The sequence below is a fragment of the Asterias amurensis genome, chromosome 12 (genome assembly GCF_032118995.1).
Source record: "Asterias amurensis chromosome 12, ASM3211899v1".
NCBI lineage: Eukaryota > Metazoa > Echinodermata > Asteroidea > Forcipulatida > Asteriidae > Asterias > Asterias amurensis.
The window spans coordinates 12,853,557-12,868,636 of record NC_092659.1 but is presented as its reverse complement, the minus strand read 5'-3'; the positions used below and the strand labels follow the sequence as shown (position 1 = coordinate 12,868,636).

Here is a 15,080-nt window from a genome sequence, read left to right as displayed (position 1 = left end):
CATATTGCCCCCATAGCTTATATCATTGAACACACACTAACTTGAAGTGATTAGGAATGTTACCTATAGTTTGGGAGAATGTGAGCATGTTGTCTTGAAAACAAGCCCCTGTTTCTAAGCTAAAAGTGTATGTCAATCAGGACTGTATCAAAAGGTGCACACATCCTCAACGTACCTTGTCTATGATTGGAGCATCCCTTCCCTGATAGAAAGCTGTCTAGATGCAGGTGTCGGATTGCTGCATCGATAGCAAACTGTCCGATATTGCCGCCAAGATATCCAATAAATCCTGATACTGTGCCATCTCCTGAATAGAAAGCCATAACAATTAGATTGTTGATAAAATTGACGATTATAAACAATTTAAGTGATTTAACTCAACTAACAAACTGATACAGAGTTCAGTCCAATAATCTTTATAGCCAATTAAGTTATCAATGCATTGACAAAAGGTATAAATAAACACATACCGGGAAGAGCAAAGGAATCTTCAGTGTTACACAGCGGTATCGGAAGACGGCTACCCTCAAACACAGCCAGAGTGTTACATGCCCCATCCAAACAGAAGACCAGCTGCAAAGTTAACTCAAACTGCTTATCCACAGTTATCTTGTCAACACGCCACCTATGATAGAAGGGATGAATTGGATTTACGAATAACGAAAGTCTCTTATCTGCAAACAATTAGGAAACTATTAAAAACTGAAAAAAATAAAAAGGCAAGATCAATCTAAACACGTTGACCCTATAGACGTGGTAACAAATACCTCACAGTCAGCACGCTGTTCACAACTTCCTCCCTGTAGTCACCCAGAGTATAGTGGAATAAGGTGATGCTTTGCTCCCAGTTCTCAAAGCCGATGGACAGGTTGAAGTTGCAGGGATCCAAGATGAGCCATGCATTCACTGTACGTGTCACGATCTTAAAGTCCATCTCCAGACAGAATTTAATGCCAAGGCAGGACTCGGTGAGGGAACAGGAGAGGAAATCAGGAAGCTGGTCCAGATCGACACTTGGACAACCTTAAGAAAAAAAAACAAGTATAAGTGTAATTCGTCCCAGTTATCCTTTGTCAGACCGAGGAAGAATTTGACAAAAGTATTTTACCTTCCAACCGAATTTAAAACTTGACAATTACACCGCATATTTGATAATAAAATTCTCCATAGCAAGTCATAAGCTTCTCTTTGCGGTTATGTTGTTAAACACTTACTGCTTATTAGGGTGCCAGGTGTTCCTCTATCACACTGTTCGCTTTGGAGATATCGCTAATATAAATTGAAACAAAACATTGTCAAATTATTATGAATTAAGAATTATGAACTGGCAGGCCACACCTCAATTCAATTCAATTTACATTTATTTCCACAAAACATTTCCACAATATTATAGAACTACATTGCAATGCATACATGTAATATATCAAAGACAAAAGGGAAACAACTGGAGGGAAGCGCGTTGAGGCAATTGGCCCCAAATAAGCCAGGTAGCTTGTAGCGGCTTGCCTTTACATAAAAAAATAAAAAACTAAAGGTTCATGCTTAGGACAAAACAAGGACGAAACAGACAGACAGACAGACAGACAAACAAACATACAGACATACATACGGACAAACTACTGGAGAAAATGATAAAGGCAATTAAAGTAATCAAAACCTGCAATGAGAATATTGGTAGAGAAACTATCTAACATACTGGGAAATAAGGAACTTTTAATAAGATATTTTGAACCTAGCCACAGAGGATGAGGTTTAGATTGTCTGGTCAACCGAATTCCAAAGACGAGGACCATAGTGACGGAGAGTATTTGATGTGTATGATGTGCGTGTGAAAGGGACATGCATGTTGTTAATAGATCTAGTGTTGTGGTTGTGATTGTCTTTATTAAACATTGTTAAAGGTGAAGTAAGACCTGAAAAGGCAAGGGAGGAGGTTATGAGTGTATTTGTACATGAAGTTGCCTGTTTTAGATTGATTAATATCGGAAAGTGTAAGGGAGTGTAATTTGATAAAAAGAGGTAATGTGTGATCACGTGGTTTGGAGAGTGTTGCCAGCCGGATTGTTCTTTTTTGAATGATCATAAGAGAGTTGAGATTACTGGTGTTTGTGGGTTTGTATCCACATTCATACCGGGAACCTATAACAAAAGGGACAATGGCTCCACGGTTGCTATCACAAAGGAATACAATGGGGTCCACGGTTGCTATCACAAAATGTTGTACAAAGGAGGGTCCAGGATTGCACGTGTTTACACACTTGTGTCATGCCCAAACAAATTATTGCAGTAGTTAAGATAAGGAAGAACTAAAGTGTTGTACATGTAAAGAGAGACCATGGAAACAGAGGGTGGAGTGAAGCTTATGTAGACATGATGCCAACGAAAAAATAGTACACTTCTAAATGTTGATTGCTGGGAAACAGCAAATCAGATTAACGAAAGCCTGTTACTTACATGTACCCTAAATCTCCAACGTAAAAATGAAGGAGACTTTAATGGGCAGTGAAATTTAAGAATTGCAGCAAAACAAATCCACTTTTTTCTCTTCGACCGTTTGGTTTCATAGGATAAGAAGAACTCGCTAGTCTAGAACAGACGCATTGAAAGAGAACATTTGTTTTTATTGCAAGTATTCTCACGTGCAATCCATATTTCTCCAGAACTAGTTCAATTGCTGAATCTCCAATACGACCTCCAAGTTCCCCGATAAATCCAGCTACTGTACCATCGCCTGGTAGTGTGAATGTAACAGCGTTGATATTGCAGATGGGTATTGGGACCCAGACATGATTCAAGATGGAGGTTGTTGCGCATGTGTTGTCGATGCACAGTTCAACATCGAGTGTAACAGAAAAAACTCTTGTCTCAGTCAGCTTATCAACTGAAAAGCTATCAAAAAGTAAAGCATACTATTAATTAATGACAGTAACTAATAAAACTGGGAGTTCTTTGCTTTTAACAAATCAAAACCCTTAATAATGACGTGATTTTGCCAAACCTTCAAAATGTCTAAGTTACCTTAAGGTCACATCATCGCCGATTGTTGCTCTTTCCACCTGCCCCCAAGTGTAACTGAACAGAGTAAAGTTACGCTCCCAGTTTTCGAATTCCACATAAAGCTGGAAGTTACATGGGTCCACTTTGATCCTAGCATCGAGCATGAGTGTGGTGATGATGAAGTTCAGATTGACACAACACTGGATACCAAGACAGTGGTCATCGATTGAGCACTGGATGACGTTTACCACGCTGGGGAGGGAGATCATTGGGCAATCTGAAATTGTATGTAAGAGATAACAAGTCAGATAAAAAGATGTATGTGCAAGAAAGTGATTCTGAGTGAAAAATCAGGAAAATTTTACATACAATCAAGCACTGCACCTGTACTGGTTGTCACATCTGCTGGTAATTCACACGATCTCCCGCTGATGACATTCTGAAAAGTATAAATGAAAGTATAAGCAAAGGAAATTTGAAAACATATCCTCTTAAAAGCAGCACAAACTACTTCACGATAATCACAAACCATTTGCTTTGTCGTTTTGTCTTTGCCGTTTTTATCTTAACTTAGATGTGATAAGTTTGATTTGATGCCAATGTGACAAAATATTTGGTCTTAACTTACGTGTAAATTCAATTTTCTCAAAACCAAATCAATTGCAGATTGTCCTACAGTGTCTCCAAGCTCCTCCAGGAATCCCCGTACTGAGCCGTCACCAGGTAGAGCCAACGAGAAGTTGTTGTTACAGATATGAATAGGGATTATCTTTGCTTCCATGAGGGGGAAGTCCGTAGTCTCGTCGTCGACTTGGAGAGAGAATGCAAGATCGATCTCGTACTCACTTGAAGCATCCAGTTTATCAATGGAAAATCTGATTTGAGTGAGAATTTTGAGCAAACATGGGGGAGCATCTTCCATACATCGTTTGGTAGGATATGTTTAAAGATGGACTACAACAAAAACTCACACATTAAATCTACTATCAAACCTTGCTTATGTTGCGTCCAGTAAACAATTTATTGTTGTGGTAATGTTTTTCTCTAAATAATTTTGTTGCAAATTGGCCGACAAAATTAGACCTCGATTCTTCGATTTTGAAATTTCCCGCCTTGTACTGGTTTCTGGCAAGATCCATTGAAAACCACAATGAAATCCACGATATAATACCAGCGGACTTGTAAACCAGCGAAAAGTGATGACGTACTACCCAGAATAAGCAAAAGACGCCTTGTTATTCTGTGTGTACTACGCATGCGTTTTCATGCAAAGCGTCATGGGTACTACGTCACACACAGAGTATGAATTATTCATGATTAACCCACACCTGTGACGTCATGCTATTGTTAAATCGCTCCATTATTTTGCACGAATGGCGCGATGGGTACATCTATTCACCCATTGTGCATAAAAGAGCTAGGGAACAAAGTAAATCAAGTCAATGACACCATTGACCATATATTATTTTGTTTTTAATGGTTTTTAACAGGTTAATAGAGCTACACATGTATTGCAAAATGATCGTTGACACACAAGTGAACAGCTACATTATTAAATTATTTAGCTGAGATGTTAAAAAATAATTATAGAACTACAACAGTAATTTAAGCAGGTCTTAAAGTCAGATAAATCAATTTAATTTTAACCAGTATTTTTGTTTTTATTTTTATTAATTCCAAATGCTTAATTTATCATACACAAACATGGTAAGTGAGTAAAGTCCCTAAAATTTAAGATTGCAAAGATACTTTTTTCAATATCATCATAAAATAACAGGAATTCAACTGAAATTGGTGATCATAAAGGTAGCTTAAATTTGTTTATTAAAAACAAATCTGAAACTACAGGCTTGTACGCGGGTAGGTCACTTCTTTTATCTTCACCTTTTGGGTTTTTTGTAGACCGAGAAAGTCGGCTACAACATCATCTGATAGTCTGTTTCTATCACTAACTTGTATAAATTTACTTAAAGTCAAGAAACAAAATCACTTATCTGCTGCCACTTTCGCTCCCGATCTATGATGCCACTATCGAAGGAACGAGCATATTTCCTAAATGTTGGTCTTCGTCCATTGTTCACACACCACCAGTGGTGTTCACTGGAGTGAACAAGCTTACGTAATACATACAAACGATTGACTTAAAAATTAAACAATATCGCGCCATTCGTGCGAAATAATGGAGCGATTTTAACAATAGCATGACGTCACAGGTGTGGGTTAAGTCGCATAATGCCCTCGGTGAACGCGCCATTCGTGGGTACGAATGGCCCTCGGGCTTCGCCCTCGGGCCATTCTTACCCACGAATGGCGCGCACCTCGGGCATTATCCTATACTTAAGGGCTTTTGCTTAAACTGAGTTTTCTGGGTCGTAGAACGCCGATAAATGTTGTGCTTTTTTTGCATGAAGGAACAAGTTTTATTGAATAAAAATAATATATTAGTAATCATTATACATTTCTCGAACGAAAACAGCAACACAGCCTTTATCATTATTCCGTTGTAGTCCATCTTTAAAGCACACACCACAAAATCAGTAACTATCAAAAACGTTCTTTGCGTGACCATAACAAAATCTAATAACAAACAAGTGAACGTTTAATCTCAATTGGCTTATAGGAGTCACGAAAAGTAGGACAAAACATGTTGTCTTGAACACACCCTTTTAGGTAGAACAAGCGACACGTCTCCGTCCCAACCCACACAAGATATGTAATGTATGTTTCGCATCGAATAAACTTACTCAACACTAATCGCTTGTCCAATAGAGAATCTTTCCATCTTCCCCCACTCATAGGAGAACAGTGAGATGTTGAAGTACCACATCCCTATTCCAACTGAGAGTTTGTAGTTACAAGGGTCGATTTCCAGCCAAGCCTTAGAGCTGAGCTGGGTAACTTTTAGGTCTAAATTGAGACAGCAGTGCAAACTTGTGCAGTGGCTGTTTATACGGCAGGAAAATGTAGGTAGGCTTGTAGGAAGCTGAACCAGACAAGCTAAGGATTAGAGAAATAAAAATGGGTTTTAACGTACTTCAATTATTAGGTTGGCTAGAAGTGTTGACATGTTTAAGATATTTATACGATTATCATGTGGGGCTTTGGAATCTAAAAGGGGAAAAAACACAATAAAACTTACCTCCATCAATAGTTGCTGGGGGAAGACTACACGAATCCCTCGTTAAGAAATTCTATAACAAGAAAATGGTTTGTTTACAATTTAAATCTGAAAAGTGAAACCAATATTTGTTTGAAAGTGTACATGTATGTCTCTTCCCTTACCGAAACTAAACAGGAAAAAAACATGTTTTTATCCTGCTCGAAACATGTTTTTTAAAAACCTGTTTGAAAGGATGCAATTTGGAACGAAGAAAAACATAAAAAAAACAGGTACAAAAACAGTATTAAAACAGAAAGTTATGAACTGTTTGGTAAAAACAGGTCTTTCTATTTTTTAAAAACAGGTTTCCTTATAAATTATAGTCTATGTTATTACACATGTATTGCTGTTTTTAAAAAAACAGGAATTACTGTTTTAAAAAAACAGGAATTACTGTTTTTTAAAAACACATATTGATCTTTTGTAAAAACAGGCTTTAATTTGTCTTATTTATGCAGAATTGCAGTGTTTTAATTGTTTTTTAAAAACAGTTCAATTTTGTTGTGGGCCCGCGGTCATTGACTTTGCTAATACCCCGTTCACACAGCCCTGCGACCTTACGAAGACCATGCCGATCACCCCGATCTGAAAAAGTTATCAAATCGGGGCACTATTATCGCCGTCAAACCCTTACAAAAAAGTTCTAGAATTCTATAAAAAAAATTATAGAATTTCTACAGGCAATTCTATAGAAATGCTTTATAGAAATTCTTTAGAAAAATGGGGCACTTTTCTATACGAATTCTATAGAAATATATAAAGGACTTCTATAGAATTTCTATAAAACATTCTATACAATGGCCTATAGAAATTCTTTAGGATTTTTTTATTGAATTTTAATTCTATAGAAATTTTTTGAAAAGAATTCTACAGACCATTTTTTTAGAATTCTATAGGACTTTCTATAAACAATTTAATAAAATTCTATAGAAATGTAGTCTCTTTTCTATAACACCTGGAACCAGATTCTTTAGAAAATTTGATTTTTCTACAAACCATTTGATAGAATTCTATAGAAACGTTGTATCGGTTCTATAGAACCTGCAATAGAACTCTATAGAAATTGTGTTGCTTTTCTATACATCTGCAATAGAAATCTCTATAAACCATTTGATAGAATTCTATAGAAATTTTGCATCTTTTTTTATATAAAAAATGCAATAACATTCTAGGAAATATTATTTCTATAAACCATTTTATAGAAATCTATAGAATTCCATTTGTGACCCCGACAGATTGGTTCTTTATCAAGACTGGAAACATCCCATTGTTCCAACAGTGGAAACTGGGCGCTGTACAAAACTATCTCTTTAAAAAACCACTCCTTACAGAATGTATAAACATGAAACCACAAAGGAGTATGCAAATGAGACTAGTGCTACTTTTGGCTCCAATAAACAACGACCATGGGGTGCAAAGATTAAGATTAAGATTGACTGAAGAAATGAAGAACATTCCCACAGATGCAATGTACATGAACTGTTAACTGAGATAAAATACATGCAGCACCTTTTGTTGCACTACCACAGGACAGGATTAATCTCTTTTTGGATTCTTTGGAATATTTATCTTGGGCAAGCAAGAGGTAGCCCAAACACAATGCTGGTCATGAATATGGAAAATGGCACCATGCTTCATTGCCAGCCTTCCGTTGAATGATGATGATGTTGATTAAGTTGTCTTTATCATCAGAGCAGCACAAAGATCTGAAAATAAAAAATATGTGTAAGAAATAATACTAAGTTTAATTTTATTGAAGCAATCGCACAACATCAGTATTGAGCCAAAAGCTCACACTTCATGATCATGTATCACAATTTATATATAAAATAACTAATGTGTGTGAAAATTTAGGCTCAACCGGTCATCAGAGACGAGAGAAATAACGGGAAAGTCCACCCTTGTTTCCGCACGTTTCGCCGTGTCATGACATGTGTTTAAAATAAATCTGTTATTCTCGATATTGAGAATTGATCACGGAATCATTTCAGGGGAAGTATTTCACCATTACCTTCTGTAAACCCTCTAAGTTATTTGTAAAGCTGTGAACTTTCCTTTATTTGTTGTTCTGTTCATAAAGAAAGTGTCCAACACTCCAACCAATCAATAGCTATTTATTTACTTTTTTTCTTGTTGATGGAAAATCCTGGGTTTTAATGTTAGAACTTGTACTTTGCCTACACAAGCAGCAAAGCATAAAAGAGATACAATTGTGCATTGAACATTTCCCAGCTCTATAATAAAAAAAATAAAAAAAATTGTAAAGCCTACATCACGGTCACGAACTTAAGCTTAACCAAAACACTATATGACTTACCAAATAAAAATGATCACCGACCGACATCACCCACGGCGAACGTACCCGGCGGACGACTCTCTTGCTCTTATTTTTCACTGTAAAATTCACATCTAATCAGCTCCACACTGTCAGCCTTTAAAATTCACTGGAAATACCTCCAGAATGTAGAATTATACACAAAAACGTACATCATTACAGAAATTAAAATCCGTTGGCCTCCTCCTGTTCAAACGGTTTGAAACCGACTCTGACTGAGAAAATAGACGGGACTCTAACAATATAGCTGTTCAGTTTACATGCGCGAAGTCTAGGTGCCTGTCGAGTTAGACAACCAAAGATCCTACTGCGCCCTCTATTGGCGTAAAATGACCAGTCATTATTTTTCAAAGCTAGACAATCTTGGGAAAAATCTTGCAGGGGGGGGGGAGGGGGCATTGGGGATGGGAATTATTAAACATGCGTCACAAAAATTGTGTTTAAGCTTGCTTGCTGTGCTATGGAGCAGTTGGGATTCTACTTTTGAAAAGTATTTTTTTTTAAGAAATGTTGATTATCATAATTTATAGAAACTATAAATTCTATGAATTCTTTATAGACTAAGAAACCGGTTTCTATATAGACATTTTGAAAATAAATGCAATTATAGAAGTTTAGTTCAATAGAAAACTTATTCTATAGAATTCTATAGAGTAAACCGATTTCTATAGACGACCATAAAAATTCTATAGAGAAGCAGGGACGCCATTTTTTTAAATCAAATTTTCTATAGAAATTTAGATCTATAGAAAACTTATTCTATAGAACTCTATAGAGGAAACCGATTTCTATAGAGAATCCTTAAAAGTTCTATAGAGAATCTGGAATGCTATAGAGTTTTATAGAACTCTATAAAGCATTCTATAGAATTTTATAAAACTTTTTTGTAAGGGAAATCCAGCAATTTTGCAAATTAAAGACCACATCACGACTGTACTGCGAATGTAGTTGGCCACGACCCCACTACGCTTATTTTCAGCATGTTCAAAATAAATTCTAAGTCCCAAAAAACAGTAAAGAAACAGTCCACCACTCTTCAACAAATATTGTAAGTCCCCCAAAACAGTAAAAAAACAGACTACCACCTTTCGAAAAAATTCTAAGTCCCAAAAAACAGTAAAGAAACAGTCCACCACTCTTCAACAAATATTCTAAGTCCCCCAAAACAGTAAAAAAACAGACTACCACCTTTCAAAAAACTTCTAAGTCCCAAAAAACAGTAAAGAAACAGTCACAAAATATTCTAAGTCCCCTAAAACAGTATAGAAACAGTCAACCACCCTCCCCAAAAATTCAGAGTCCATAAAAACAGTGAAAAAACAGGTTTTGATGTTGCAAATTGGTAAAAAACAGTCTCTAACTTTGGCATATTTTCATTGAAACAGGAAAAAAACATATTTTTTTCCTAGTTTTTGGTGGGAAAACAGGAAAAAAACATGTTTCCAGCAGGATTAAAATAGGTTTTTCTTTTATAATTTCGGCAAGGGTTGGCCCATAGAAATTAATATCTGTATGCACTTATGTTTTAATAACTTCCATTTCTGAAATAGAAAAGTGTTACATTCACCTGTAGCCCCAATTTATTGAGCACCAAGTCAACAGCTGCGTCAGTTATGCCACCTGTCAATGTGTCCAGGTACCCAGCGATTGAACCATCGCCTGGTAGGGAGAACGTAGCATTTGGGTTACAGATCGGGATGGGTACATGGGCTCCCTGTAACAGGTTGATCGGTGTGCAGGTGCCATCTATGCATAGAGACACAAAGAGGTCAATCAGGAATTCCTTCTGGGCTGTCAGCTTGTCAACTGTGAACCTGGTCACGAGGAAAAGAAACAAGGATGTTTAAGTATGACAGCACATTACAAGAGGTTGACCAATCTTTTATTATTTTATTTTTTACATTAAGCTTGCTTCCTACTCGCAGGTTTTTGGCAGGATATTCGGGATCTTCACTCAGAGTCCTCCACTTAAAGTCACCTGGAAGTGATATTTTGTCAAATTAAAAAGCTTTTGTCACTAAAATATGTGTTTTGATGAGTGGAATACGAATAAACAGTTAACTAAAGTTCATAAAATTTTATTTACAAATTTAAAAGCAGGCCCGACCCGAGAGGGTGCTGTTCGTGACACCAATCCAAAGGCGCGATATTTTAAAAGAAAATGTGTAGTCTGGCCCCATACACTACGTCTGGGTACCTGATCGATATGATGCCTACATACAGAACTACGGTCACGGAGCAGACTGCACGAACTGTATGGCTACTGCTGTGCGGACGGTCAACTCGGATTACCCAGCACGGTGAATCGCATGCAGTACAACACAAGATAGTGACGCTTGGCGCAAGCTAAAAACATGCCCTCAAAGTTGAAACAATGCCCAATTTTTTTTCACATTAGGAAAAGGCTCCTTTAGGTTCGTCACGTCTTTCAAATACCTTCTTCGACTTCTCCCTAGCTGGGAAAATTGTTGGGATGGCGTCATGTTTTAGAAAATAAATTTTCTTTTCATGTCAAAATGTGTGGTGTATTCCGGATTCTCGAAGCATGACGGCTCGAAGTGTTTGCTGCACAGCGCTGGAAAAGACGTCAGCGGACCGGGCCACTTTGCAAACTGACCCCATCTTTAGTTGTTTCGCTGCATCCAGCAGCAATACACCTGGTCGACATTGCCGAAAAATGCAAGAAAAAACTTTTTTAGAAACGTACAAACTCACGACTAGGACTTGCATGTACTTGCACGTACGTGTGTTCGATGTTCGATCGAGGCAAAGTCTGCCTCGATTCACTTCACAAAAGGGGTAGGCGGAGTCACCCCCAAACAACTTTATGTATTTGACTTTAAGTTATCTTCCCTACAAGGTTATTTTATCAACAAGCATCCAGATCATAAAACATGATTAATATTAGCAGTTTCTGTTTACACTAATAAACATGTTAAATGCTTTGCAAGCATCAACATTGTGTATTAAGTCAAAGGCCTACATTTAAAATTGGTTTGTGTTGACTTACACTATATGGACAGCATTACTTATGTCCATTGTCCTTTCCACTCCCCAGTCAGATTCAAAGAGAGTGACCTTTTTAGACCAAGACCCAAAACCAACAGACAGCTCGAATTCACAAGGGTTTAGAACTGCCCAAGCTGTGGTAGATAGTCGAGTGAAGACAAGGTCCAAGGAGGCACAGCAATGGATACCAAGACACTGGACGTCTACTGTGCAGGTTAGTATGTTCGTTGCAGGTGGTTTATTCATCAGTGGGCATTCTATTGGATTAAACATTAAAAGATTTATTAAGAGGAAAATATTGTTATGTTTTTGTAAATACAAACTAACAAAGTAAATGTACCAACTAAATTAAGTCGACTGTTACACACAGGTCTTCTTTAAAGAGCAAATATTTGAATTTGGTTTGCGGTAACACCATGAGTGTTTCTACTTGCCGGGTATATTACGCAAACTTGATCTAGTCCTCATCAAAGACATGGTTAAAATCAAATGAATGTACAATTTCTGAAGGACATTTGACAACTTGTTTTCAGACAGAAGGCTTAAAAAAATCATCATAAACAGATCAAAACTTTTAAAATATTTCCTGATAAAGAAGAAAAAATACATACTGTTTTCAGCTGCGGCAAGTATCGTCAGATCACATTGCTGATGATTGCTGGCAAATTCCTGAAAATGAATAGATTTGTTAAACTATAATAAAGAATGATGTGATAACAGCCAAAATATAAAACCACTATTAAGGAATGGTCTTTAGTTTACCAACCTGAATACCAAGTCTACGTAGACCAGCCTGGATCGCTAACTCGCCCACGTTACCACCGAGGTCCCTTGCTAGTGCAGCAAAGCTTCCATCGCCAGGAAGCTCAAAGGAGGCATTGGGGTTACAGAATGGTATGGGGATGATGGCATCACTGAGGATCGGGATTGGAGTGCATTCACCGTCCAGACAGAAGGTCATGTCCAAGTTGATTTTGAAAGACTCCTCGACCTTGTCAATGATTAGACTGTGAAGAATTCGAAGACAATCGTTTACAGACAGAATTTTGTTTTAATTTACAAAGATTAAACATAAAGTGAAAAACTGCTCTCCGGAACAACCATCTTTATCATCGATTAACGTATACCCATATTTTCCAAATTACACAACCTTTCTGTCCATTCCATCATGAAGTCGCCCAATTTTGTCGATCGGTACTGAATCCAAACAGCTAGCTGGTACTTGGTTATGTTGTAACGTTCATAAAGATGCCAACAATCGGCTAAACCATAAAGGTTCAAGTTTGCCAACCTTGGGCCAACCTTTGCATGTCAGTTTGGAAGTCAACCTGTTTGCCGTACAATTTGTGATCACTCTCACTTTTACGATACAACATGGAAGCGGCAGCCAGGGATCATCTCAGGGGATGTTTTTTTTTCTTCAAATTTACTGTTATAGGAAAACTAAGTGGATCAATGTGAAACTTAAGACAATGTATGGCAAAAAGGTATGATACACATGATTGCCATTTCTTCACCGATTACCTCAAAGAGATGGCACTGCCAATGGTCACCTCTTCCTTTTGACCCCACTGATAGGAGAATATTTGAAGGTGTTTACTCCAGCTTCCCACACCAAGTGACAATTGGTAGTTACAAGGATCAAAGATGAAGGAGACATTGGTATTGATTGGGGCGAGTCCTGGGATTGGAAGCTCAAAACAGCAATCGAACCCAAGACACTTCTCTGGAAGAGTGCAGATGAGGTCTCTTGGTAGATGTGGAAGTATGACATCTCTAGAACAAACTGCAGAAAAGTGATAAAATGAGTGACTTAAGCAAGTTTCTTATAAGATTGCCCTTATTGTACACTTTTGATGAGAGGTTCTTTAAAAATAAACTTGTGAAAGGGCCCGGCCTTAAATCTGCTTTGATAATAGCAATCATACATAAACAATGGTTACTCACAAATCCCCCTCCAAAAAAAGAAAACGAAAAAAGCCTAAGTTTTTAATTTATTCAAACTAAACTAACAAGAATAGTACAGTCAATGGCCACCTTAGCAGATAATTTGAAGAATTTGTTTGGACAGTTTATGTATCAATTTTGTATCATTATTTTGTATCACATACTCTTTTTTACAGTTAATCCCTTTAACCGTTATTACATTTACCTCTATGCCATCCATTCAGCGTAACCTGTGGGCGGACACAGGGCTCTTGACTGATGAATTTCTAAAAAAAACAGACCATCAATTTACGTCAATGATACGGTTTAATGTATCTTTATTACACATTTAGATTTTTACTAAAACGAGGTTGGAGAGGAGGACTAAAACTCATACAAAAGACAACGTGGGGGACTGAGTCTGCAAGGTGCAATAAACGTAACATGCTTACTCACTGTTAGGTAAATTGGAGGTTATAAATCTGTTTTACTTTCTACCTTTTCAGTCTGGTTTACTTACTGACAATCCCAGAGCGGTAAGTACCGCCTCGATAGTCGACTCAGCTGCATTCTGTCCAACCATCTGCAGAAAGCCGGAAACAGTCCCATCACCTGTGTAATACAGTTGATATTTCTATATTTTCATCGGAAAATTCAAAACTGCAGATTAAGCATTGGCAATGTAATATTTATTCAATGAAAGTATAATGACTTTCCTAAACATGACGAAACATCCCGAGGCTAATCTAAGAAAATTAGACCTTCCCCAGCTAACATGTACACGTACACGTATATTGGCAACCGTTGGCAAGTGACGTTGCAGTGACGTTGTTTTTTCCATCGGGCCAACGTCGAGGACGTTGGCCCAACGCTATTTTGCCGCTGTCTGCACATCCAACATTCGTTAGACGTTTTAGTAGTGTTCATAGGTTTTGGACGTACGTCAGAACCAATGAACAGCTCTCCCTGTGCTTGTAACATACCAAGTAACCAGGGGTGAGAGTCATTACTAACGAAAAAGTCTGAAACTTGGATACCAATTCAAAGGTGTATGTTGAAATGATGGCATTTCTACTGTTTGGTAACCCCTGGGGTTATAGATTACGAGCAGCTTTTGGGAACAGTATCCAAAGCACTAGAGAAGTAGACAAATGATCAGGATTTCTCTAATTCCAGAATAAAAATACTGTCTGATTTGGCCGACATAAAAAGTCTGAATTCAGTCAAAAGTCTGAACAATCTCATCCCTGCAAGTAACACAAAGAGTTCCCTCTGTTAAAAACAGTGCAGGACTGTCTCAACTCACGTTGGCAGTTTTTGAACTCTTTGTTTCACTCAGTATATCAAAAGCACATAGTCAATTCATTCGCCTTTGATTAGCACGGAAAGCTTACCAGGGGTTTCGTCATCGCAGAGGCCGATAAATATTCACCCTGTAAAGGAACGTGCAACGTTCGTCGTGTATGTTAATTGTGGGTGTAGCTACCCAGGAAGAGCTGTTTATTGGCTCTGACGTGGTTGACCGGCCGACGTCCTCAAAAACAGATGAACACTATTTAAGCGCTGGGACAACATCATATTGGTTTCAATTGGCCCAACGTCGGCAGCTGACGTCGTATTGACGTTTATTTACAACGTTGGACCAACTTACGA

General features: G+C 37.6%; 1 protein-coding gene across 3 annotated transcripts in view; it reads right to left on the bottom strand.

The window, feature by feature from the left end:
* Nucleotides 1-15,080, bottom strand: part of LOC139944885 (uncharacterized) — a 175,711-nt gene that overhangs the window by 72,342 nt on the left and 88,289 nt on the right. For all 3 annotated transcript variants that reach the window (XM_071942035.1, XM_071942037.1, XM_071942036.1), the window contains 17 exons: nt 13,948-14,039; nt 13,654-13,714; nt 13,026-13,287; nt 12,268-12,508; nt 12,113-12,170; nt 11,503-11,758; nt 10,060-10,306; nt 6,137-6,188; nt 5,742-5,994; nt 3,626-3,872; nt 3,382-3,436; nt 3,019-3,274; nt 2,640-2,889; nt 1,215-1,269; nt 768-1,023; nt 471-625; nt 176-307 (listed from right to left, as the gene is read on the bottom strand). In XM_071942035.1, coding sequence (XP_071798136.1) covers nt 176-307; nt 471-625; nt 768-1,023; nt 1,215-1,269; nt 2,640-2,889; nt 3,019-3,274; nt 3,382-3,436; nt 3,626-3,872; nt 5,742-5,994; nt 6,137-6,188; nt 10,060-10,306; nt 11,503-11,758; nt 12,113-12,170; nt 12,268-12,508; nt 13,026-13,287; nt 13,654-13,714; nt 13,948-14,039 — 2,928 coding nt within the window. The remainder of the gene's footprint in view (nt 1-175; nt 308-470; nt 626-767; nt 1,024-1,214; nt 1,270-2,639; nt 2,890-3,018; nt 3,275-3,381; nt 3,437-3,625; nt 3,873-5,741; nt 5,995-6,136; nt 6,189-10,059; nt 10,307-11,502; nt 11,759-12,112; nt 12,171-12,267; nt 12,509-13,025; nt 13,288-13,653; nt 13,715-13,947; nt 14,040-15,080) is intronic.